General features: G+C 49.9%; 6 protein-coding genes across 6 annotated transcripts; 3 read left to right on the forward strand and 3 right to left on the reverse strand.

The window, feature by feature from the left end:
- Positions 1-766: 766 nt before the first annotated feature.
- On the forward strand, positions 767-8,300 carry ags2 (alpha-1,3-glucan synthase Ags2; the record flags this gene model as incomplete). The annotated part of the gene is made up of 5 exons (XM_056935438.1): positions 767-1,117; positions 1,187-1,362; positions 1,425-7,612; positions 7,671-8,181; positions 8,252-8,300. 5 exons carry the CDS (start codon positions 767-769, stop codon positions 8,298-8,300), a joined length of 7,275 nt encoding a protein of 2,424 aa, XP_056789310.1.
- An 803-nt stretch (positions 8,301-9,103) lies between these two features.
- N7539_005837 (uncharacterized protein) lies at positions 9,104-10,723 on the forward strand (the record flags this gene model as incomplete). The annotated part of the gene is made up of 1 exon (XM_056935439.1): positions 9,104-10,723. One exon carries the CDS (start codon positions 9,104-9,106, stop codon positions 10,721-10,723), a length of 1,620 nt encoding a protein of 539 aa, XP_056789311.1.
- A 1,196-nt stretch (positions 10,724-11,919) lies between these two features.
- On the forward strand, positions 11,920-13,746 carry N7539_005838 (sugar porter family MFS transporter; the record flags this gene model as incomplete). Its single annotated transcript, XM_056935440.1, has 4 exons — positions 11,920-12,022; positions 12,095-12,919; positions 12,976-13,195; positions 13,254-13,746. The coding sequence occupies 4 exons, from the start codon at positions 11,920-11,922 to the stop codon at positions 13,744-13,746; spliced, it is 1,641 nt and encodes a 546-aa protein (XP_056789312.1).
- A 374-nt stretch (positions 13,747-14,120) lies between these two features.
- N7539_005839 (KRR1 small subunit processome component) lies at positions 14,121-15,320 on the reverse strand (the record flags this gene model as incomplete). Its single annotated transcript, XM_056935441.1, has 2 exons — positions 14,121-15,173; positions 15,261-15,320. 2 exons carry the CDS (start codon positions 15,318-15,320, stop codon positions 14,121-14,123), a joined length of 1,113 nt encoding a protein of 370 aa, XP_056789313.1.
- A 2,209-nt stretch (positions 15,321-17,529) lies between these two features.
- Positions 17,530-19,293, reverse strand: N7539_005840 (uncharacterized protein; the record flags this gene model as incomplete). Its single annotated transcript, XM_056935442.1, has 8 exons — positions 17,530-17,560; positions 17,617-17,794; positions 17,856-18,157; positions 18,195-18,322; positions 18,486-18,551; positions 18,616-18,777; positions 18,837-18,973; positions 19,278-19,293. The coding sequence occupies 8 exons, from the start codon at positions 19,291-19,293 to the stop codon at positions 17,530-17,532; spliced, it is 1,020 nt and encodes a 339-aa protein (XP_056789314.1).
- Positions 19,294-23,784: 4,491 nt separating this feature from the next.
- On the reverse strand, positions 23,785-24,828 carry N7539_005841 (uncharacterized protein; the record flags this gene model as incomplete). Its single annotated transcript, XM_056935443.1, has 3 exons — positions 23,785-23,993; positions 24,081-24,288; positions 24,412-24,828. 3 exons carry the CDS (start codon positions 24,826-24,828, stop codon positions 23,785-23,787), a joined length of 834 nt encoding a protein of 277 aa, XP_056789315.1.
- Between the last annotated feature and the right edge of the window lie 809 nt (positions 24,829-25,637).

A 25,637-nucleotide genomic window follows, 5' to 3' on the forward strand; every position in this document is an offset into this window, starting at 1 on the left:
TCAACCTCTCGGAACGTCGTCACGAACCGTCAATCCGCGCAAGGTACCTACCTATGCTTCGACCAAAGCGATGTGAGTACCAACTGGGTGCACCGCTCAAACAGCAGATTCTCCCACGGTCTCGCCATCTACTCGCCATATGATGCTAATTTAAGAAAAGCTCCCTGAAGAATTGAGAATTTTTGTAAGCCGGTAGATGTATACATTTATGGCGACAAACATCTTTGCAGTCTGTCAACATTCCTCGGACTCTCCGTACATCATTTGGGGTCACGAAGCAGGACTCTGCTATAAAAGATCGATGATTTCGATTAGGATATGACAAAAGGGACACGTTTAGCACTAGATGGATGGTAAGGCATTTCCGTCTCGTCCCCTTCATTCACCCTCGGTTCTCTTCAAAAAAGAGTTCATGCTACCACTTTCCACGGAAGCTTGAAGTGCATATACTGATCATCAATTCCGAGCGCCGGGTCTATACGAGTGTGGTAGGTTTACAAGCTCTATCCAATACCAGAATTTGAAAGATTGTTGCAAGCCCTAGAATGCAGAGTTTTCCTTGGAAGCATCATGATGATGTTCAAGTTCTCATGCTCAGATTTTTCTCTTTCTCAGTTTTCATTTGAAGAACGCTGAAACTGATTATGCAGAGTAACAGGCGGTAGTCGTTCCAATTTTGATGCTGAAGGAGATCAAGTGCGCAGGCCAGCACATATAAAGTGGACTCAGAAGGGTGTCGCATATTGCCCACTCCGAAAGTCTCATCATGCATTGGATCTTCGAATGCATCACGTTCATTCAATTCTTTCTGCGCACATTTGCCTGGCCCTATGACGAAGCCTTGGCTGCCTACAACCTCAATGAAAACAAGCAGACGAGGAACCCCGCCGAGTACTGGGGTGCATGGCCCAACCACACCTATCACCCTTCGCCAGAGAATTGGCGATTCCCCATCTATACGCTTTTCCTCGACCGCTTCGTGAATGGCGACCCCACCAATGACAACATCAATGGTACTCTGTTCGAGCATGATCTCAATTCCAACCAGATGCGCCACGGGGGCGATGTCGTTGGGCTCTTGGATACATTGGACTATCTGCAAGGAATGGGGATCAAGGTTTGTTTTCGCCAAACAAATCCACCTTACTCTAATGGTACGAACTGACTGGAAATGCGTCTCTTGCAGGGTATATATCTCGCCGGAACGATCCTGATGAATCAGCCCTGGGGCTCTGATGGCTATTCAGCATTGGACACTACCTTGCTTGATCAGCATTATGGAACGATACAAACATGGAGAGAAGCTATTACGGAGATTCACAAACGCGGAATATATGTGATCTTTGACAACACGATTGCGACGTAAGTCACGCAGACCATGATCGCGAAAATTGCTGTCTTTAGCTGATTTGTCCGAAAATAAGCATGGGCGACCTGATCGGGTTCGAAGGGTATCTTAATACCACCGCTCCTTTCTTGACGAAAGAACATAAAGTCCAGTGGAAATCCGATCGGAGATATGTTGATTTCAATATTGGAAACGACTATAATGAGACCTGCAACTATCCCCGTTTCTGGAACGAGACAGGCTACCCGGTTGATAGTTATGTCCACGATGAATTGGGCGGGTGTTACAACAGCGATTTTGACCAATATGGGGACATTGAAGCCTTTGGTGTATACCCCGATTGGAAAAGAGAATTGGCCAAATTTGCTTCTGTGCAGGATCGTCTTCGAGAGTGGGTTCCGAGTGTCAGAGAACGTCTCGTTCGTCACTCGTGTATGATTATCGCTTCCCTTGATATTGATGGTTTCCGCTATGACAAAGCCACTCAAGCTACCGTCGATGCTCTTGGTGATATCTCAGAAGCCTATCGAAATTGCGCAAGGAAAGTGGGCAAAACGAACTTCTTCTTGCCCGGGGAGATCACGGGTGGTAACACTTTTGGCTCTATCTTTCTTGGTCGGGGTCGTCAGCCTGATATGCTTCCGCAGACATTGGACGAAGCCTTTCAACAGACGAGCTCATCCAATGCAAGCTATTTTATTCGCGATAAGAATAAACAAGCCATTGATGGCGCCGCGTTTCATTACTCAGTCTACCGATCTCTGACTCGCTTCTTGGGCATGGATGGAAATCTAGCAGCCGGCTACGACATCCCGGTCAATTGGACCACGGCCTGGTATGAGATGATCTTGACCAACGATCTTTTGAATGCAAACACTGGGAAATATGACCCGCGTCATATGTACGGTGTGACCAACCAAGACGTCTTTCGTTGGCCGGCAGTCGACATGGGCATTGAGAGGCAACTTCTTGGGCTCTTCATTACTACTCTTCACCTTCCTGGCATTCCTTTACTGCTATGGGGCGAGGAGCAGGGATTTTATATCCTCGATGCAACGGCGTCAAATTACATCTTCGGACGGCAGGCCATGTCCCCCGCGACCGCTTGGAAGACTCACGGATGCTTCAATTTGACCTCCCAGCAATACTACAACTGGCCGATCAAATCGGGACGACTGGGATGTCACGATGAACGTGCCACTTACGATCATCGAGACCCTTCACACTTCTTGCGAAACACGATCAAGCACATGTATCAGATGCGAGAGGACTTCCCTACGCTCAACGACGGCTGGTGGATACAACTTCTGTCCAACCAAACACGCAATGTATACTACCCAGGATCCAATGGCCTACCCACAGAGACAGGAATGTGGTCTGTTCTACGAAGCCCGTATTACAAGGGACAAGATCTCGGATCAGATGGCAACCAGACCATCTGGTTGGTCTACCACAATGACAAAAAAGCTGTTACATATCATTTTGATTGCGCCAGCAGAAATGCAGCTCTCATTGCGCCATTTGACGCGAATACCACCGTCAAGAATCTTTTTTATCCCCACGACGAAATTAAGCTCAAGGAGAGCTCGACATACATGCATTTGAATGGTTCCACCACGTCAAACGGTTGCTCAGACACACTCAAGCTAGCTCCGTACGAGTTCAAAGCCTACGTGCCAAAAGAGAAATTTGTTGCTCCGCGTCCTATGATCACCAGATTCACACCTGGTCATGACTTTCCGGTACTTTCAAAAGTCAAGCCAGGTCAGCTGGAAGAACTCAAAATTGGCTTATATTTCTCGGCTGAAATGGATTGTGCACAAGTGTCGCAAGCCATCTCTTTTCAATCCTCAACAGAGACAGGAGTCAGTCCGTCCATCGACTTGACCACGGTGAAGTGCGGGAAGATTGTGGATGAAGAGATCCTCTATTCTGGCCAAATTCCTTCCACATGGGCCTGGACAGCCACTCTCGCAGGAGTTGATCACGGGATCCACCGTATGACCGTTCATAATGCTACCAGCATCGATGGCCGCACAACGAATGCAATCGATCACTTTTTGATCCGGATTGGTGCCGATGACAATCCGATGATCTTCACGTCCGCCAACTACTCACGGACACTTCTTCACAAGCGTGAAGACGGCTCCCTTTATATCCTACAACGCGCACCTGGAGCAGACAAATATCGCTACTCAACCAACTGGGGCAGCTCCTATAGCCAGTGGCTTCCATATCACGGAGGCAATCAATCGATCAAGGAATTACCTTGGTCGGGAACCAAGGATCAACAATGGGGTGCGAAGCACGTTCGTGTGGAATATTGGAGCCGCCTCACAGGGAGCAGCGACTACGTACAAGAAGGCGATAGCCCTGACTGGAGCTCTCAGGTCCCACGCCGATGGCCTCACCTCTTCTTTGACGGCCCTTTCAATCAGTACGGGTATGATGCCGGTCTGGCAAACGTCTTTGAACAAGACAGTGATGGTCTCTGGAAATTCCGGTTCGCCGCGGAGTGGCCGGCTCAAGGCCAGATGAACGTATGGGGGATCAATCCTGACGGCAAACCGGACCAAAGCTACATTTTTGGAGACGCGGACGGCGACTCCGTGCTCGATCGTCTACCACCATCCTCGCAGTCGCCGACTGTCATCAACATCACTGAACACCCACCAGATCCCTACCTGGCCTGGACAGTTCACGTCAATGATGCCACCTTACGTTTCTACTTACTTCCGGCTGGGTCGAAGTATGTTCAAATGGCGCTTTTTATCCTCCTGGGCATCGTTCCAGTGGTCACAGCTGTGTCATGTGCCTATGTCTTCAAAACAACGTTTTACCGAATAAGATTCAACCAGATCGGTGTTAGTGAGAAAAAGACCCTCGTGTCGCTGGACTTCCTCCAGCACATCAGGCCATCTACTATCAGGGCAGCTGGGCTTCGGGGCCTATTGACACGGCTGACAAGCAATTCCAGATTTCTTCAGAGTACGTCTGCGTTTAGCAGTCGATCGTCCAATCGACGAAAAGTGCTGATAGCAACCATGGAATATGAAATCGAGGACTGGGCCATAAAGATCAAGATTGGTGGCCTAGGTGTGATGGCTCAGCTCATGAGCAAGCAACTTGGTCACCTGGACCTCGTCTGGGTAATTCCATGCATGGGCGGCATCACCTATCCAGTGGATACCCAGGCCGAATCGATGTTTGTGACCATTCTCGAAAACACCTTCGAGGTGAGGGTGCAGTATCATATCTTGAGGAACGTGACTTATGTTCTACTGGACGCCCCAGTCTTTCGGCAGCAGTCCGCCAAAGAACCCTACCCGGCGCGGATGGATGATCTTGGCAGTGCCATCTATTATTCCGCCTGGAATCAATGCATTGCTCAAACTATGAGACGATTCTCAATCGATCTCTATCATATCAATGATTATCACGGTGCCATTGCTATGCTTTACCAGCTCCCGGAGACAGTACCAATCTGCCTTTCTCTTCACAACGCAGAATTCCAAGGACTATGGCCAATGCGCACCCAGAAAGAAAAAAGAGAAGTTTGCTCGGTATTCAATCTCGATATCGATGTTGTCACTCGCTATGTCCAATTTGGCGAGGTGTTCAATCTACTTCATGCTGGTGCGAGCTATCTACGTCTTCATCAGCAAGGTTTTGGAGCCGTTGGGGTATCAAAAAAATACGGGAAGAGATCCTACGCGCGATACCCTATCTTTTGGGGGCTTAAACGGGTAGGAAACCTCCCGAATCCTGATCCCTCTGATACTGGAGAGTGGATTAAATCAACGTCCGAAGAGAAAAACGTCGAGGTTGATAATGATTACGAAACACAACGCCTAGAACTCAAAAGACAAGCGCAGGAATGGGCTGGCTTAGATCAACGCGCTGATGCTGAGTTGATGGTGTTTGTTGGAAGATGGTCGATGCAAAAAGGTGTCGATTTAATCGCAGACGTTATGCCAGGCGTTCTCGAATCTCAGCCTCGGGTTCAGTTGATTTGCGTTGGACCGGTCATCGATCTGTATGGCAAATTTGCCGCATTGAAGCTAGACCAGCTGATGCGACTCTATCCGGGGCGTGTGTGTTCCAAGCCCCAGTTTACTGTCTTGCCACCATTCATTTTCTCGGGGGCGGAATTTGCGTTGATCCCATCTCGCGATGAACCATTTGGACTGGTTGCCGTCGAATTCGGACGCAAAGGCGCCCTTGGAATCGGTGCTCGAGTGGGTGGACTTGGCCAGATGCCAGGTTGGTGGTACGAGGTCGAGTCTACAACAACCAGTCACCTTCTTAAACAGTTCAAGCTTGCGATCGATAGTGCTTTGAGCTCGAAGAAGGAGACGAGGGCGATGATGCGAGCAAGATCAGCAAAGCAGCGGTTCCCTGTTGCGCAATGGATTGAAGATTTGGAGATACTACAATCAACCGCCGTCCGCATCCATGATAAAGAGAAATCAAAGTCTGGACATGTGAACTCGAATACCACAAACAACGCCATTTACGGTATGATGACTCCTCAGACTGGTGGCTCGTCTCGGTCTTCTGCTTCGAGCACGACACTGGCACCACCGCCACAGTCTCCTCGCCGACCAATCGCTTTGTCTTCACTGCGAACGACCTCTGTGGTTTATAGTCGGGAGACGGGCTCAATACTGAACAGATCTAAGTCAGGTCATGGTCGACACAACTCCTTTGGGGTCATTGGTGGCCCACAATCTGCTCGAGCTACTACGGAAAATCCTGTTACTCGAGATTTGAGAAGGGATAGACTTACTGAAGTACAGACCGTGCAACAAGAATCACCATCTGAGTTCCAAGACGATACCGAAAATGATATGATGGCGACTTGTTTTGGCAATGACGAGTATCCCGCGCCAGTGGATGACACTGAAAGGGGAAGCATCATGTATCCTCCTTTGGACCGGACTTCTTCTGGGGCTTTCCCAATGAAATATGGTTCTTCCGCTCCATATTCATACCAAAGCTTGATCCCTGGCTATCACACGAGCAGTCCGTCCGGCTCGACAACCCCGAGCTCAATAGGGACTGAGGATACACTCCTACCTCCCTCAAGAATGCGGGTCGACTTTGGAAATCGTTTCAGTCAATCTTCGGCTTTGTCAGTTGAGACTGTCGTGGGCGACAAAAAGGACTACAAACTGCAGAAAGTCGATCCATTCTTCACGGACAGTAATGAAGAATACTTCAGAGAGTTTGAGAAGAAGCTCCAGAATTTGAACGGGTCAAACTCCGAACATCAGCTTTGCATTGAGCAATTTCTTGAGAAAAGTGAGAAGAAATGGTTTGATCGATTCCGTGACGCACGTCTCGGCCGCAACCAGTCCCAAGCTCTCCTGGGTCAAGATAGCAAAGCGAGAAGCCATTCATCTTCACGCTCGATCAACGCCGAGGATTCAAGCTCCCATGAAGGTGGAGTGCCAGAGAGGAAACAACCTGATGAATTCTTCCTGGGAGCCGACTACGTGCCACCTACCGGCCTGAAAAAGTGGATGCAGATGCGGCTAGGAGACTGGCCTGTTTACTCCTTGTTTCTGGGTCTTGGCCAAATCATTGCGGCAAATTCTTATCAAATAACTCTGCTGACTGGTGAGATTGGGCAGAGCGAGGCAAAGCTATACGGCATTGCCACTGTTTATTTGGTTACGTCTATCTTGTGGTGGCTTTTCTTCCGCTTTTGCAAATCGGTACTAGTACTGACCGTGCCGTGGTTCTTATATGGCACAGCGTTTCTCATTATTGGCTTTGCTCACTTTGAGTCTGATTACTTCATTCGCGGATGGATTCAGAATATTGGGAGCGGTATCTACGCTGCCGCCTCGTCAAGCGGATCAATATTCTTCGCGCTCAACTTTGGCGACGAAAGTGGCGCCCCAGTCAAAAAATGGGTTTTCCGTGCCTGTCTCATTCAAGGCACTCAACAGGCCTACGTGATTGCTCTATGGTATTGGGGATCCACATTAACTAAAGCTTCCAATGCAGGGTTGAGTGGTCAAGCCAATATCACCAACACATGGAGGATGACGGCCATTTGCGCACCTGTTACTGTTTTCCTATGGGGCGTTGGCTTGCTCATTTATTTCGGCTTGCCGAACTACTACCGACAAACTCCTGGGAAGGTTCCCTCTTTCTACAAGTCCGTCTTTCGACGCAAGATTGTGCTGTGGAATTGGGTCGTCGTTATTCTACAAAATTTCTTCTTGAGTGCGCCATATGGCCGGAATTGGAATTGTAAGTCCGCTTAGAATATTGCTGAGATAACAATGGCTGACGAGGACTCTTTTTCTAGTCCTTTGGATTTCCCAACATGCAAAGTCATGGCAAATCCTATGTCTTTGCGTGGTATTCTTCGGTCTGGTGTGGATCCTGATACTTTTGTTACTCGCCTGGGTGTCGAAATCACACAGCTGGATTCTACCAATTGTCGCATGCGGACTTGGAGCTCCCAGGTGGGCGCAAATATGGTGGGGAACGTCAGGGTCGGGTCTCTTCTTGCCATGGGCCGGTAACTACGTCTCAGGTGCTTTAGTCTCACGCAGTCTCTGGCTGTGGCTCGGTGTCATGGATGCAGTGCAAGGCCTGGGCTTTGGCATGATTTTGTTGCAGACTCTAACGAGAATGCACATCTGTTTCACGCTGCTGGTTTCGCAAGTGATTGGATCTCTCGCCACAATTTGTGCCAGGGCCTTTGCACCTAACAAGATCGGACCGGGGCCAATCTCGCCGGATATTACGGCGGGTGCTGCTGCCCTGGGTAATGCATGGTTCTGGATTGCCTTGATATCCCAATTGTTAATCTGGTGAGTTCATTGGACATTCAAATGCTTGCTGAAGAATCTGGCATCTAACAATGAATGGCACAACAAACAGTGGCGGCTTCTTACTCTTCTTCCGCCGCGAGCAACTATCCAAACCTTAGCTGGTCGAAAGGACTGACTCACGGCAACGAAATGATTCTTGTTCCGAGATTTGATACTGGACTCCATCTACGCGAGGTAGAGGCTCGGGAACTCCTTATCCGTATTCGCGATTAGTTGTTGTTATATGTACAATTTCTCTGGCATATATGCAATTCGCTTTTATTTTTTTAAGACAATTGTCCAAACTTGGCTCATCAACAAGCATACTGTACCGATTACCGCATGGTTCGCTTATACTGGCTATTCTCCCACCTTCGCCAAAATATGGCCCTCGGACGGTTCTTTACTTTTAGCTCCTGGTATTTGAGTAGTAGCCAACATAGTAATGTGTGTGGTACAAGATGAAGAGCTCGTATCATGCATGGACTTCGTTTATCCACAGAACGCTGTCATAGAACCTATCAAGTCGATAGCGCCATAATGCTGGTTACATCCAATTTTACCAGACCCTGGATTTCTTCTGTTCTTATTAAAGGCTTGAGCTGGTCCAAACTTATCTTGTGTAAGGATTTTTAAGCCTGCCAGTGCCGTTTTCTTTTCGCATGTGGCGTCCATTCCGTCGTTGAGGCCGGTAAGTGATGCTTCGGGCTTTGGATTCTCGGCGCCGAAGGGTTCTTCACACTTTACAATACAAGTTCTCGGCGCCGAGTAGTCACCAGCACCCATTCTATAAATTTGACCACAACCTGGCGAGAAAATGAAATTGATCAGAAACATTATTCTCTTCAAGCCTCCTTAATTGTTTGCTATTTTCTTTTTTTGGAAAAATGTCATTTTATGCCATATCTCGACCAGCAACACCATGACCTCGTCGATCTCCCAACATCCAGTCATCGTGGTGGGCGGAAGTTTAGTCGGCCTTTCAGCTGCCCTCTGCTTGAGCAGTTTGAATGTGCCCACCATTGTTCTCGAAAAACACTCTGGGGTCTCGCAGCACCCTCGAGCGATTGGTTTCACCTCTCGGACAATGGAAATATACCGCTCCCTGGGTATCGAGAACAAAGACCCCGCGCCAGAAGATTTCAAGCTCGAGCGCGCTCATGTTGAAAGCTTGACCGGTAAATGGCACGAACAATCCTTGTGGTCCGATACCAACAGAGGATCTAAGATCGGGAGCACCCGGCCCACTGATGTACAATCCCGGGTGCCAAAGAAGTCCTATTCAGCGGAACGTCCCTCGGCAATTCCTCAGGATAAGCTGGAACCCATGCTGGAGGCACTCGCCCTGCAACGAGGTGCAGATATTCGGCGCAATTGGAAGGTTTCACACGTGGAGCAGAATGAGACCGGAGTCACGGTCACCGGGACCGATGAGAACGGAAAGCAACAGAGCATTCCTGGCTGCTATCTCATCGCTGCCGACGGGAATCGAAGCACCGTCCGGGAACGCCTGCAGATACCACGTAGCGGTCGTGGCTACATGCAAACCCTGAGCAGTGTATTGTTTCGAGCTCCACTTGAGCAGTGGACCAAAGGCATTGCTCAATTCGATATCGACCAGCCAGGCCTTAAAGCCTTCTTGGCGTCCTACAGCGACGGACGTTGGGCGCTGATGTTCAAAGATTCCATCGACCGCGACGAGAATGCCCTTCGCGCGGGAATTTACCAGGCCGTTGGGGTTTCTAATTTCCCCCTTGAGATCATCACCACCGGACGCTGGGAATTGACTGCTCTTGTTGCCGAGACCTTTCAGCTCGGTAGAATCTTCCTTGCTGGGGATGCTGCACATACCTTACCACCTAACCGAGGCGGCTATGGCGCGAACACTGGTATTCATGACGTGCACAATCTTGCCTGGAAGCTTGCGGCCGTGGTGTCTGGAAAGGCTTCACCGAAATTGCTGAACACTTACACCGCGGAAAGACGTCCTGTGGCACTGCTGCGACATGATCAGATCTTTGTTCGGGCAGATTATAAGGTTCACCTCGATGTTACCACTCCCGTTGGAGTGAAGATTGACGACGATGCCATGGAGTTCGGCCAAATCTACACCTCGGAATCCATCATTGGCGCTGGCGAGAATTTACCCCGAGCCAAGAGACCCGATGAGTGGAACGGTCAGCCCGGAACACATGCTCCTCATGTCTGGTGTTTTCAAGAAGGGAAAAAGCTCCCGATCATCGATCTTCTTAGAAAAGAAACATGGACCTTGCTTACCGAATCTGACTCGACAGAATGGAGAAAAGCCGTTCGGTTTGTCAACGGGAAATCATCACTTTCAATCACATATTTGCCCTTCGGTGGAAATGTATTGCTCGACGAGGAAGACGACTTCCAGACACTCTTTGGAATCTCTTCATCCGGGGCGGTTCTGGTTAGACCTGATGGTTATATTGCCTGGCGATCTATGAAAGCTCCCCCAAACGCAGAGCAGACTTTGAACGAGGTCTTTTCGCGTGTCTCTTGGAGTCTTGAGCGATAAACTATGCACAAAATCGACGATGCTATCGTGATATTTTTTTTTGGTTTCTTGGATAATCTATTAGGGCTTCCGTGAATTTGAGCTTGAGGTGATTGGCCGAGCCTCTTTTTCTTTCCTATATAAAATCTCCCCCTGTTGAATCTCATAGTCTGTCACTTGATTGTGTGCATGGCACCTTATTCTTTTTTTATAACTCAACTACAAGTAGCGCACGCCGCGTATCGTATTTCTTGTGCCCATTCGCAAAGGTATTCTCCCCTAGGGAAAGACAAATCTCCTGTTACACAGTCGCGCATTCACCAAGTAAACTTTACTTACAATGCCCTTCTACAGGCTTGGCTCCCGCACGTAATCTTGAAAGCATGGAAGCGCAGGTGGTAATGACGGCTGTCCTCAATGAAAGCTAGATCCTGCCACATGTTTCCAGCTCATGTTACCCTCTGCCGTTTCCCGTTGTATCACATGTTTTACGTTCATGATTGGCATACCACAACGCGTTTGGTCACGAGATCTCAGTGGGTATGACTAGTATCTCTGCAAAGGAGATTCACAGCCTCGCATTAGGCGTGATAGACTGTCGATTGAACCTGCGCTAGTCAACTCTCTCAAAACAAATGCCGAGGCCATTCGCTTACTTTTAGCGGTGGACTTGGTGAGAAATATCCAGGTGTCCCTTCCGCCTCATAAGTCATGTACACCATTCATATAAATCGAATCGAAGCAAATTATTGGTAGATTTGACGCGTAGATACTGGGAGACCTCTTCGAATCATGTGCTCAATGAGGATGGCTTTGAGTTACGTCCAACCCAACTTGCTTAATTACCCTATAGTATAGTATGGGGGGTGAAAGGTCCCTTCATTTCGATGTCTATATTGATAACGACGGAAGTTGTATGTAGACTCGTTTCACAGACACAGACAACCCGGTGCGTGGTAGTGAAGGTACCACCTTCCAAACACTCTGCCACTGCCTCGTCAACAAACAGCAGACACATCGTACCTTTCATCTGAGCTTGTCTGCCAAACTTCCGGCGCACGTGCTTCGACAAGATCTCACCCTCTTATTGCCTCTCATTTCACTTCTCATCCTCTGCCAACATCAACGAAGACCTGATACTCAACAGCTCTTTCCTGAGTGCAATCTTTTGAAACCCCACAAATACAACCCTCACACTTCCTTCACGTTTCTCTGCCATGATGGACCCTCAACACCTGGTGGGCACGGCTGATTTGAGCCTTATCGAAGCTCCAGTTACCTGGCATGCCTACATGATCTGTGGCTTCGCCAGCTTTGGAGGTAAGGAACCAGCGCCTTCCATGGTGAGCTTGATCATGCGCACATGCTAACCCAATCTTCCCCCCTCCGTAGGTATCCTCTATGGCTATGACTCCGGTTACATCTCGGGCGTTCTTGGCATGGACTACGTCAAGAAGAATTTTGGTGTGGCTGTCCCCAAGTCTGACGAGAATCCTACTGGCTTTGTGATTCCTAGCTCTCGCAAGTCTTTGATCACTTCGATTCTTTCCGCTGGTACCTTCATTGGTGCTCTTCTGGGTGGCACAGCTGCTGAGCATATCGGCCGCCGTCTTACCATTATGCTTTCCTGCCTGATCTTCGCTGTCGGGGTCGCTGTTCAGGTCGGTACTGAGACCATCGGTGGCCTAGTTGCTGGCCGTTTCGTTGCCGGTCTCGGTGTTGGCGGTGTTTCAGCCGCAGTCGTCCTTTACGTCTCCGAAATCAGCCCTCGCAAGGTCCGCGGCTTGCTTGTCTCTGCATACCAGTGGGCTATCACAATCGGCCTGCTGGTAGCTTCTGGCGTGGATCAGGGCTGTAAGGATATTGACTCTCGCTCTTCCTATCGGATTCCCATCGGTCTTCAGTTCATTTGGGCGGCTCTTCTGGCTGCTGGCCTGTTCCTCCTGCCCGAATCACCTCGCTATTATGTTCGATGTGGCCGGATGAGCGATGCACTTCGCTCGCTTGAGAGAGTTCGCGGCCAGCCCGGTTCGCACCCTGCAATTCAGGCGGAACTTGCCGAGATCCAAGCCAATTTCGAGTACGAGAAGCAACTCACCAATAACTCCTGGGCCGACTGTTTCAAAGGTGGCATGTCCCCTCGCGGAAACTTGCGTCGAGTGCTTACGGGTATCTGCCTCCAAATGTTCCAGCAGTGGACTGGCATCAATTTCATCTGTAAGTGGGCCTCAAAGGAAGATGTCACGGTCGACCAGAACTTACTGATTTTCTAGTTTATTATGGTACCACCTTCTTCCAGTCCGTTGGCTTGAAGAATCCATTCCTGATCTCGACCATCATGAACATTGTTAATGTGGTCACAACTCCCGCTTCCTTCTGGATGGTCGAGAAATTGGGTCGCCGACCTTTACTCCTTGGAGGGGCCGCTATCATGTGTGTCTGCGAGTTCCTGGTTGCTATTGTTGGCGTTGCCAAGGAGGGAAGCCAGGCTGCGTAAGTTGTACAATGATCCTTGCCGGGAGATTCAATACTCATGCTCATGTCTTCGCAGGAGCACATGTCTCATCGTCTTTACCTGCCTGTACATCGCCGCTTTCGCAACTACCTGGGGTCCAGCTGCATGGGTCGTTGTGGGTGAGATCTACCCGCTTCCTATTCGAGCTAAAGGTGTTGCTCTTGCGACGGCGTCCAACTGGTTGTGGAACTGTGTCATTGCGGTCATCACCCCCTACATGGTGGACGAGAAGGAAGGTAACTTGAAGGTCAAAGTCTTCTTCGTCTGGGGTAGCGCTCTGTTCTTGTGCCTGCTGTTCGCCTATTTCTTCATCCCAGAGACCAAGGGACTCACCCTGGAACAGATCGACAAGATGCTTGAAGAAACCAATCCATCGACTAGTGCCAAGTGGAAGCCTCATGACACCTTTGCTCATGAAATGGGCATGCTTGAGAAGACCCAAAGTAGCGCAGTCCTGGGGGAGCCAAAGCTCGGGGGGCAGCCAACGACAATGCCAACGCCGAGGCTAGAGGCTCTATTTGAAGAATGACCGACTATCTCTCTGCCTGTCCGATTAACCTGCCCGCAAGGCGAATTTGATTTCTGAGATTTGCTTTCTTTCTCATTGATTTTGGACAGTGTCGCGGGGGGTTATTCGTTATGAGTGGATCCTCTGGAACTTCTGCCACTTTCGCAACAAGTATCCTCAGTTGAGCCCCAAAGAAAGGGAGCTATTCGATTCACTTGTTATCAAACTACGACGATGCTCATATGAATTCGTTTGATATTCCCATTTTACAGCAGGATTCTTCCTGATAAGATATTTATAAAGTAAAGCACAGAAAGATGATAGGGTAAAAGAACGCCGAACCCATGCTCTCCCAGAAGCGCCAAAATAGAAACAGGGCCAAACCAGCGACCGTTTTACTCTTCGTCCGATGAAGGCTCCTTGGACTTGCTCTTTTTCTTTTTCTTCTTTTCGCTTTGCTCGGTGGGCTCCTCTCCGTCGGTGTCGTGGTCGCGCTTGCGCTTGCTCTTCTCTTTCTTCTCCTTCTTTTCCTTTTTCTCCTTCTTCTTCTTCTTCTTTTCCTTGTCGAGATCGGCCGGAGTCTGCTCCTCGGGCGCCACAAAGTCCTTCTCGCGCTCGCGCATCTTCTCCTCGCGCTTGACACGCTGACGCTCCATGACTTCTTCCTTGTGCGCGCGATCCTTGGCCTCCTTGGACAGGAAGTATTCTCCAGATTCGATCTGCAAGTCGACCTTGCTCTTCTCGGGTGCAGGAGGGAAGGGAGTGTACACCTTCTTCTCCTTGTCGGTGACCTTGAATGGGACACGACGCTTGGACAGAGTGCGCTTCTTGAAGTTGGGCAGGAATCGATCCCATGATTCGGTCGCCAGTGTCGGGTCCTTGGCCAACTCGCGCTTGATCATCAACTCCTTGATGTGGTAGATCGGGTGAATGTTCGCCATGCAATCATCGACAATTCTCCGGACTTCCTTCAGACCCTTGAACGGACCCATCACTGCCACGGTGTTTCCTTGCACCAGAATATAGGTACTGGTCAGCAACTCGAGAGCCTTCAGGGTCGAGCCGTTGGGGCCGAGAATGCGTTGTCGGCGCTTGACAAAGCGCTCTTTGTTCCGCACTTGGTTCCGAATCTTGATGATGTCGCATGCCACGTCGTCCTGCAAGATCTTGAGCGCCTGAGTGACGGGAACGCTTCGGGCAAGCAGCTTGATCAGGTCACGAGCCTTGAGAATCGCAGCGGGATCGTAGGTCTTTCGGGTAGTCTTGACGGTCATGCTTCCCTCCACCAAATCCAGTGTGCACGCGATTCCCATTTTTTCCAGTGATCGGGTGACACCGGGCCATGCCTCCTTCAGATACTGTTCACGGTATTTAGGGAAGAGCGTCATGAAGGACGACTCCTCGGCGAAACTGCCCGCTGCATTGTCTTCAGGTTTGAATTCATCGATCTGACGCGCGCAAAGCCTTGGTTAGTTCACTAGATTCGGCCTTTCGCGGTGCAGCAGATTGGAAATTTCCATGAGCACGAGACATACCTTCCACTTATCGATGTCATCCGTATCCCATGGCTTTTCCTTCTTATATGTGGAAGGCATCTTGGCTATCGGTCGGGCAAAGGGCTGGTGGTGATAGTATGGACTGGAGCTTTACAAAATTCCGCGCCCAACTTTTTTCCTCCCCGCCTGCCGCTTTTCCTGATATGGAAGCTTTCTGGCCTGAACATCAAGGCTGACATTATCCCCGGTCGCCTGTCGGACCGGGCGCTTGAGTCGTCTAATTTCCTCGTTTTTGGGGGGTCTGGCAAACCCACTTGAGTGGCATCCCAACTCTTAAGTAGTCTAGTATAACTTATTCTAGGTCCAGTGCGACGCAACGAGGACGATTAGTTAGTTGAGCCTGCATTCCAACTCCCCTCCCAAATTCTACCCTCCAGTGCTTGCTCCACTCAATGAATATGAGAATCAAGATGAACATTGTGAATGCTCCGATTCGCACATGCGAAAAAAAACTAATTGAAGGCACTAGTGTACACTGTACAGTGATCACGTACCGAAGTCTAACCTCAGGTCCGACAATTCCGGCACTCGGACGCAGTTGCTCAATGATACATTCATTGGAGATCATGCACTGCAAGAACACGTCAATGTTCGGTGTGCAGACGGCGCGGACTCTGCTGTGGCCGGGAAGCTGCAAAGGTTCGACACTCGATCGAGGTGGTCTTAGACCTCTCGGCAAGGGCCCAGGCCAGATCGGCCTTTTCGAATAAGATGTGGCGGGTTAGCTGGCGCTTGCGATTGAGATGAGCGTGCTTGATTCTCGATCTTGTGTAGTGGAAAGCAGGTGATGAGAGTAGATGGCGGTACTAGTCAAAGAACATTCTTGATCAAACGCTCAGTCCTCCGGTGTTTGAGACTAGAATGGGTGCATGACTCGAGGAGAATGCGTGCGTCCCAGAGCAGTTGTCATGCAGGGTTACTTGGTCAATGTTAGTTGTAAGCTAGTACTCGAGTGTCTCATCGGTGCACTGCCAGACTCGTTGCTCAAAGGTCAACATCTAGCTCCAGAAACTGTGGGAACGCGATTTGCAGATGCAGTAATGGACGTCGATCTCAGCCTCAGATGTCGAAAAGTGGTGAATGCTGAGATGGACTTTGTGAGAATTGAGTTAAGTTGTGTTTGGAAGTTCTGTGAACAATCATCGAGGCGGCCATTGTAAGATGTCAAAATGAAGAGCCACATAGTCCAAGTGAGCTCACATGGAATCGACAGACGGCGCTAGAGCTATGCGGCTTTGGCGAGACTCGTGCATCGGTCTGGACTGCATGTGCGAGGAACTTGCAGCGAGTCATGCCCGCTTGTTGACCCAGAGCAACGGGAGGTACGGGTTCTTTGTTCTTGCGTGGTTTCCTGGTCCCTGACGGAGTCCGCTTCACCATCTGGAACCTCCCCTCTTTCCCCTTGGACCTCCTAGCCCACCAGACGGTCTCATTACCGAAAATCAGCATCGCTGCTGGAATACCAATGCTGTTTTTCTCACATTCACTTGGTCACTTTGTCGCTGAGGCGTGCGACTCAAAATCGCTCTGGAAGTTACAGGCAGTCAGGCCACGGACCTTTGTTGGGCTGTCATTCTGGAGCCTGGCCGACGGCCCATATGAACTTGCTTCTTTTTCCAGCGAACCATTGCTGCAGCAATGGTTCGCTCAACTCCTCCCAGGCTTACTCACCCATCGTCGATGATGATCACGATCAATAAATATCTTTGGCGTTCGGCATTAGCTCAGTGACCTTTTCCAAGTACTGCACGCCCTCAACTGCACCGAGACCGCCTCTTCGCCCGAAGTATGGCGCAACAAGAATAGCACAAGAGAAACTCATTAGAGCATGACTGGCCACGGCATACGCTTACCGAGTGCTCTGCGCTATCGGCGACCAACCTTACCGTGTTCCTGGGCAAGTCGATCCGTTTCACATGTAGCTGTCGCACATGTCTCCTACGTGTCACGAAGTACGTACGTTCAACCTCGTGACACCGTCAAGACCAATACTGAGGCTAGCGCGATCAAAAAGAAACGTCGTTCTGTGACACTGCCCGTGAAACTGCATCTGAGTCATTGAACACTGTCCATTGGATCTGGAAATTTCAGTCTCACGCACAATCGTTCGACGGGCGGACCCCTGCACAAAGATATCGAGATGCTATGCAATACCGAGGGCAGTAATCACATCTACGAGATAGTGCATGAATTTGCGCGCATCCAGTTGAATGACCAAACTTTTTGTGATAAATCCCCAGTTCAGACATCATTGTGGCTTCCGTCCGATGCAGACATACCTACGCCATGTCAGTCAAATCCTCAAATTTTGCGGAAAGAAGGGAACCCATCTCACAAAGGGAAATATGCTTTCAGCGAGTGATCTTTGGCCTCCTCTCGAGCTTGCTCCATCAACGCGTCAAAGGTCTCAGCCGACATGTGTAAACGCTGAGTCAATGGATACAGAGAAAGCGAGACCAGGAGATCACCAATGGATTCGCCAGTGTGACGACCAAGCTCCCGCATTCTGGGATCTGCAGCACCGTCAGTCGTCGCTGGTAAACCTTCGGACAATGATAATACTATAAAACCTACCACTCGACCAATCTGTGAGGGGGAGAGGTATCATCTTTGTCTCGACCTCCAACAATCCCGCTTGCGAAAAGAGGTCATTCAATCTGGCCCCGATCCGAAGGTCCTTGCGATCTTCTAAAGAACGCATATATTGAGTGCTCCATCGCCGCAGCGCATGTCGGTCAGTGAGAGACCCATTGTCGGACTGTACATTGAAATACATCTCAACTGTTTGGACCCAACCACCTGGCCTCAGCACTCTTGACAGGAAGGTCAGTCGCGGCAAGTTAATCTGGGCTCCAGGCACAATAATGCTCATTCGCCTGATGCATCCCACAGCTTTATTCGAAAAGGACGCACTCGTACCTGACGATGTCACGAATATACGACGGCCATCGTGAACGGTCGATGCCGCTTGCGAGGAGTCTAGAATGCACGAGATCGAAGTGGTTGGCAGGGAACGTGAAGGGTCGGTTCAGGTCATCGATCTTCATTGCATTAAATTAGCAGCCATCACCCAGGAAGCCTTCGAATTACTTTTGGCTGGGACAGTGTCTTTGGGTGTCAACCGGTTCAGCTCCTTTGCGCTTCTCGGTTCACTGCCGATGACATGTTCCATCCTTATTGCTGCAAGGTTGACAATTTACCGACCTGAAGCCATAGATTCTCGGGCATACTGTCCGGGCTCATGTGTGGGGCAATATCGACGCCGATGACCTGGCTCGACAAATCTGTTAGGAATGACCTTGAACTTGCATTTGCACGTGGAGAAGAAACTTACCTCGGAGTCGGGGTATTGTTCAGCTACTTCAATTGCCCATGACGCAGCTCCATGGCCGCAGTCGAGAATTCTCTGCAGTCGATGAAGCGGGGGGAATATCAGCCGGCCATCAAATATCTTCTGGAACAACCATTGTTGCGTGTCAAGAAAGTGCGCTTCTTCCTAAGGAGCTGGTGAGCAGGTCTCAGACACGCCCAGAAATCTGTTGGGCATCTTCATACTCCATCAATGGGTCCAAAGTATATGTGGTTTTCGATCGAGTGTCTTTGAAACTCGCGACCTTGGACAGTGATGAGGTCCAAGAACTTCCGATCCAGTTCAACCGTTTCCTCATCTGGATCCCTACCGTCGTCAGCGACTCAACTGGTCAGCTCGTCACGCGCGCGCTGGTGGTCTGAGATATGGGAGGAGCGTCATGGAATACATGATTGGTCACCACATGAAAATCCTCGCAGATATGCTGGTCCACGGACGTATCTGCAAGTATACTCGCGGCGTTACTCAAATTTCAACGGAGGTGCGCTGCGTGGTGGAATTTTCAGGCTGGCTGAATGTCAAATGCAATCCATTGCTCGTGTTCATCCGGTCGGATGTTGAGAAAGCAACGATGCACACGGAAGAATGGTTGATTGATGATGACTCCTCTCGCGGGGCTAAAGTACCAACAAGGTGATCCATTTGTCCCCAATCGTACCAGCAGCGCTAAGCTAGGAGTCTTGGAAAGTTGGTCCAAGTCGCTTTGGTCCAGCGCAGAGAGGGGGTTTAGTGAATTACTTGTCAACTGCTGAGACTCTTAATTTTTGACTGATCTGAGTGAGAACCTTACGGATAATGAGGGCGTGAGGCTGGTGGTTGACCCTGGCAATACGGACTCTTATGGGTGAAAATCACTGGAAATGCAACAACGTCTTCCAACTCACTACACTGCGCCTTCACGCACAATGCTCAAATTTGAGTTTGGGTGCATGGATAGTTCGGCGTCGATCTTTGGAGTAACGAGCTATGAACATCGCACTTTGAGTCAACTCATGGGGTGAATGATCTATACCCACGTCTTCACTCTTTAGGGGGGCGTTTCATATTCACGTATCTTGTGTACGAACCAAGGATGGAAAGCAAAGCACGAGCGGGCCGGCTCATTAACCGAGGATACTGGCTCACCCACGGTGTCAGAGGCGTGATCAGCACCACGGATCATCTTCCTATAGTCTTATCCTGCGCATCATGAACAGCCTGACTGGCCTTGAAGAAGTTCTCTCATATTCCAAGTTGTCCGTTTGCTCAAATTCAGACATGGAGCCCACTTATCACTTCTCGGACAGCAGCAGCAATTTCGACGCGGCTAAACCGTTGCGCCGTACAAGAGAAGTTGGGAAGCCAGTTTTGTGTGCCACCGCCGTACTGGCTAATGGCTATGATGTGCCAGACTTGTCAGAGGGGCACTTGCGCTGCAATTAAAAGAACCCCTTGTATCCAGAGCCATTGTTGTCTCGTCCTCGCTGATCATCGTGGAAGGGTGGAAACCCGGGTGGATCAACGTGGTAGTCCAGTCAAATCATCACATGGAAACATCCAGAGTTCGACATTCCACGTTAGCCTGGCTGCGAATCGAGCTTTGATCACGATCATTTGGATATTTGAAATACGGACACTCCATCGGTAGCAACTTAAATGTCCAATAGACAACTCGCAAGTGGACGATACCCAGTGCTGACCCGGAAACTCGGCGCGATCGTAATCGACACGATTTGAGCGTTGGTATTAACCCGCACATGGAAGGTTCAAGGTTGAAGGCAGTGCTTTTTTTGCCTGCGCAGAAGTGAGGAGAGTCGACAGGCATAAGACAAGGACCATACTCCATAGTCTACAGTCATAGTAATCAAAACTGATTACAAGTGGCCCTGCAGCAAGAACGACTATTCGCCTAGTTTTGCTCTGGGATGTCATGAGATGATGCTCTATCGTCCATTGCTTCTCATCGGCAATTCTCATAAAGTGATTGAACTGGAGGAAGCCCGAAAAGAAAACGCTGACACCTACTCAGTCTAAGTCTACACGCGTGCACTCGCGGCTGCTTGCAGTACGTTGTTGACCCTACGAGCGTCTCGAGTATCTCCTGCAGCGACGGGCGCAAAATGACGGCAGAGACGTCCTTTCCTCGAGGCTGGGTCCGGTACGCTTCGGGTCGACCGATAGACCCTTCTGAGAGATACAAGTCGGTCTTCTGAAATCATTCCTTTTTAACATTCTGAGTGAATGGCAGTGGAAGCTTGGTCGACTCATGAATAATCACCTGTTCACCGCTTGTCTTGCGGGGCTGCAGGAATGGATCGGATCAATTACTGACACCTCAGGAAGGCCTTCATACAAGGGCTCTAGTTTCTGAGCAGCTGAAATCAGAAGGATTTCCCGGTAACTTGGGACGAACTGCGAAAAGATCCTTTCGATGACCTTCCCGACTTGGATATAAGTCTTCTCCAGCACAAGGTCGAAATCGACTCTCACCAAAGGAGAGTTGGCAGACTACTGCCTTCTTGCACAGCAGAATACTCGCAAGGACACGGTCCCCCCTGGTGATGCGGTCAAGCCCTTGAGACTTTCAAGGAAGGATGCCACGAACGCTGACAGCGGTCTACACTCTACACCCAACAAGTCAACAGCAATAAGAATTTGGCTTATGAAATGTGGATCCTGTTTGAAACTCACGATCCAGTTCTTCCTTCGAGGTGGACCGGTGCGGACCTCTACCCAATCCACCGGGATATTAGCAGACTCGCTTCACAGATTTCTCGATTCCATATCGAGTCCAAAGGCCAAATGTGTGCACTGTGGACCACTGGACGGAGATTTTGGCGTGCTAGATTCATCCGTGAAGGATGCCAGACGGCGTTCTTCTTGAAGGTTTGCTTTATCCTTCAAGTGGTTAATCGAAACAGGCGCAGTGTTGTAATGAATCATTATTGAGGACAATCAACAATATGCCGCCAAGGCAAAGAAGTTCGGTTGTGGACAGTGGACACTGGACACTGGATACTGACAGTCGTTGCAAGTGAGTGAGAAAGCAGATGACATGACAACGTTGCAATTCTCACGCGTGTATTCAGTTGTGGACCTTAGAGTTTGCACGGGCTCCAAATCCTGGTGGCATGGGGACCAAGAGTCTTTCAGCGGACCATCCGTCGACTCGAAGCTTCACGTGTGTTGGGTGCATTCCTCAAAGCCGATGCGACAGCGTGGACACACTCCATGAACTGAAGAGAAGACGCGAAACTCATGCTCGTCAGGATTGCACAACCTCGCCTTTGTAGCGCGCAGTGTGAGGCTTCACTGTTTGTTTTGCGGCCTCCGACCTGCGCTCGTTAGCCGCCGACACGAGGTAGTATTCAGTGATTCACAAAAAAGACTAAGTCGCGCGGGCAAGGTCGGTGCACATCAAAACTCACCTTTTGGGTTCGCGCTCTGAATATACCGTGCCTAGTCTACGGACGTGGGTCCTGATACTGTCTATCTGGCCGGATAGAGTAGTACATGGCCCATTTGTGCAAATGCTATGAGCCTGAGACAGACTCCTTGCGAAATGGTGACTTTGATAAGATTAGTCTTTCGATCAGCACTCATACCGATGTCAAAACCCACAGGTTAGTTGTGAGCTGCCAAAGTCCCGGCGCCGAGCCAAAGAACCATGTTCCCGACAAGCCGAACAAACGTTGGCACCAGAGCCCAGAGCCATGGTTCACACTTCGGGAAGACTGACACCATCAAAAACAGTAAAAGCCAGAATTTCCCGTCTCCCTTTTTTCTCTGCCAGAACTTAGAAAGGGTGACTCGCGAGTCGCGAGGGGACGGCCGGGCCCGGGACCCCATTTTCTCAGTCGTAAATTACACCTCCGGCATTTGAGCGGAGGCCCACGGATTCCTGCTGTTACATACCGGGTATTCATTTATTCAAAATCCAGGAGTCTTTTCATGGGGGGGTGGTTTGACTGGATGTTGTGTGGAATTGATGGGAGGCTGGGAGTAAGAGGAGTATACTGAAGTTGTAGTCTTGTAGTCTTGTATGAGACTGTCCGCCCACTGCGTCCAGCCGTAGTGAAAAACAACCATTGGAGTCGACATTTCAAAAGGGTTGACAAGTTGACCCATACTTCAAGTCAAAGTGGATGAGTGTAGTCAGTTTTCGATACTCGATAGTTGGAAAGCACTAACTACCTTTCTTTTCAGCGTTTGTTTGAGAGCCGACGTCGGTGCAGAGTTCTATGATCCAGGCCCCCCCACTTTAGATGTGTCTCGATAATGAGGGTTATTCTCACTTCTCAGTGTGAAGTTGTGAACTGGTATAAGTTACTAGTGAGTACTGAGCACCAGCAGTGAGTACTAATTATCAGTTCTAGAATAGTAGTAGTACTAAGAGTACGTAGTGACTATATATTGTCCAAGTGTCACCCTCCAGCTGGTGTTGAGGTGAGCTCCACCTCGGCGGGATCGTTCACAAAGATAGAAACTGACGATGTGCAGATCCAATATGAAAAGCAGCTTTTAGACATTACGAGTCCAGCAAAGGCGGAACGGTTTTGGAAATACCCCCAGTCCTACCCTAGAAGTTTTCGACCATGGAAACAGGCCCGTAAAGGAAGATAGAGAAGAGGACGAGAACCTCTAGGCAGAGTAGGACTGTAGTTAGTCTCGAATTCTCAGACAAACCACCACAATCCATTGTCTATAAGCGAGCTGTGGACCGCGGTCCTCATTGATCGAGTGGAATTGGTGTAAGGCTCGCGACCTTGATCGACGTCCGCGACACTTTTCTGCTTGCGCATCCTCGGAGATTTAGTATCATGGCCGCTCTACTGAGGTATAACAAGATCCCGTCACTATGCTGGATCTTCTGTTTCATGTCCGAGCTCGGTTGAGCGTTCTTGACAGTCCAGATGGTCAAATGGACAAGCATGGGCAGAGTCGGAAAATTAATTCAAGGGTATCAATCTGGCTGGCTGATAGACAAACACGTATATATACACAACAAATGGCATGAAAGAGCGGCATATCCCTCGTCGCCTCGACCAATTTCATCGTGTCGTCGGATTCACTTGAAGCTCCCTCGTCTCCTGGTCGACCTGGACCTGGCAAAGAGAGACTCCAGGTAAGATTGATCCGAGGCCATGACCGAGACTATCGAACGTCTTCTCGGCCAGTCATAAACTTGACGGAAGCAGAGATTATTTCCATCACAATGTCGACTTCCGCGTCATTACGCGGCGCATAAATCAATAGATATTCGGAAGGAATATTTGGTATCGTGCCGAGACTAAGAAAGGTCATTGCTGATGTACCAGAGAAGGCGTGTCGTTGACCCCAACCGGCGTCGATGACTTTCTTGCCTAAGAAGGACGTGTCAGACTGTGGCAATCTCAACGCGCGAGAAGTAATTTTGAACCCCCACGAGGGGACTTATGTCGAAGACTCACAATCCGCGGGAGCTAGGACCGCATGCACTGAGTAGTCATGTCCACTGTGGATGTGCGCGATTTCTCCTTGCATGCATGTGGCTAGATCGGTGATGGGGAGGTGGTTGGCAACGAAGAGTGCCTGGGCATGGCCTTCGAGATTGGATTGTTGAAATTTGACCAAGTGATGATTTCGCAAGCCGAACGAGTCAAACCGAGAGTGGAATTTCTATACGCCGGCAGAATTAATGAGAATGTCAAGAGTCAGCCCCCCCCCCCCGTCCTTCCCTCCCCGAGACTCTTCTTCAACGTTCATGATTGAGATAGCAACCCCCGGTAAGTATTTACGTACCTCCATGACATCCTCGTCGGGAATCTGCGTCAATTGTCTCTGCGGCACCACATGCGGTCCAATCTGGGGTCTCCCGTCACGTCTGCGCGCTGACAATTGTTCCTCCGAAAGTGTCAAGTAGCCATCATGGCCCTGGCCATGTCCGTCCGTCGCATCAATTCGTTGGACATAGACCTCCGTGCTTACCATCTCCCTGCCAAATGGCTGGAACAGCGCGCGCACTGTCATCCATCCGAGAATATTGTTCGGGACTCCGCCGTCTCCATAACCTCGGAAGATGCGATAGTCGCGATAGGCGGAGGGGAGGAGAAGGGCACTTCCAATGACGGCGACCGTGCCGAGGGCGACATTCAAGCGATCCTGCTGCGACCGGGGACAGGGGATCTGCCTGAGTACGCTTATCACGGAGTCAAGCATTATGACGAGATTTCCGGGCGTAGCGAGATGGGGGATCGAGGTGGGAGGGGGAGGGCGAGAGAAGCGCTGATCGGTGACGGTGAATCAAGCGAGGTGGAAGTATTCACCGAAGATGAGGAAGGCGGGGATTAATCATAATGGATGCCTAGATCCCAACCCGACAGTCACCTGGTGGCGTGGTAGCAGATGATCAGTTGACGGCCATAAACAAATAGTGACAGTGGCACTACTACTGACCGGCGAAGGTGAGACAAACGGAGGCTGAGCGAGCCATCTCGGCTGTTTAGGCGCGCCGTTGGCCCCACGGCGAGTAATCACGCGGTCCTCTGCATGAATTGCTTATGTGCTTTAGCTTCCAAGGTAATTTGGTCTGCGAGATCTTGGTCTTACTCAAATCAATCATGAACACTGTTCATATGCACTGCTTTAATTCCTGACGGAGGGCGCGAGACCTTCTTCCTGACTTAGTAGCTATGATGGGCACAGTGGTTCGTGACGTAACCTGTCTATCTAATTTGAAGCCGAGAAAATGGAACGAATCGCGCCGCGTCTTTCTGATAGTCCCGCTCCTCTGACTTCCGCGGACCCCCGTGCTTGATTGCCCTCCAAGCTGGGTATGAAGAGAACTTGAAGAAATTGAACAATCGACCTTGTTCGAGTGAATCTTCTCGTCTCTAGCGGAGCGTCCATGCCTTATGAGAGAAAAGTCTGGGATGATAAGCAAGATGGAATAGGTACACATTCTCCGGGATTTGGGACCTTGGTAGCGAGCGCGTTCCCAAGAGAGACCGTGCTTGAAGCCTCCTGAA

The sequence above is a fragment of the Penicillium diatomitis genome (genome assembly GCF_028827545.1).
Source record: "Penicillium diatomitis strain IBT 30728 chromosome Unknown utg000006l_segment0_segment0, whole genome shotgun sequence".
NCBI lineage: Eukaryota > Fungi > Ascomycota > Eurotiomycetes > Eurotiales > Aspergillaceae > Penicillium > Penicillium diatomitis.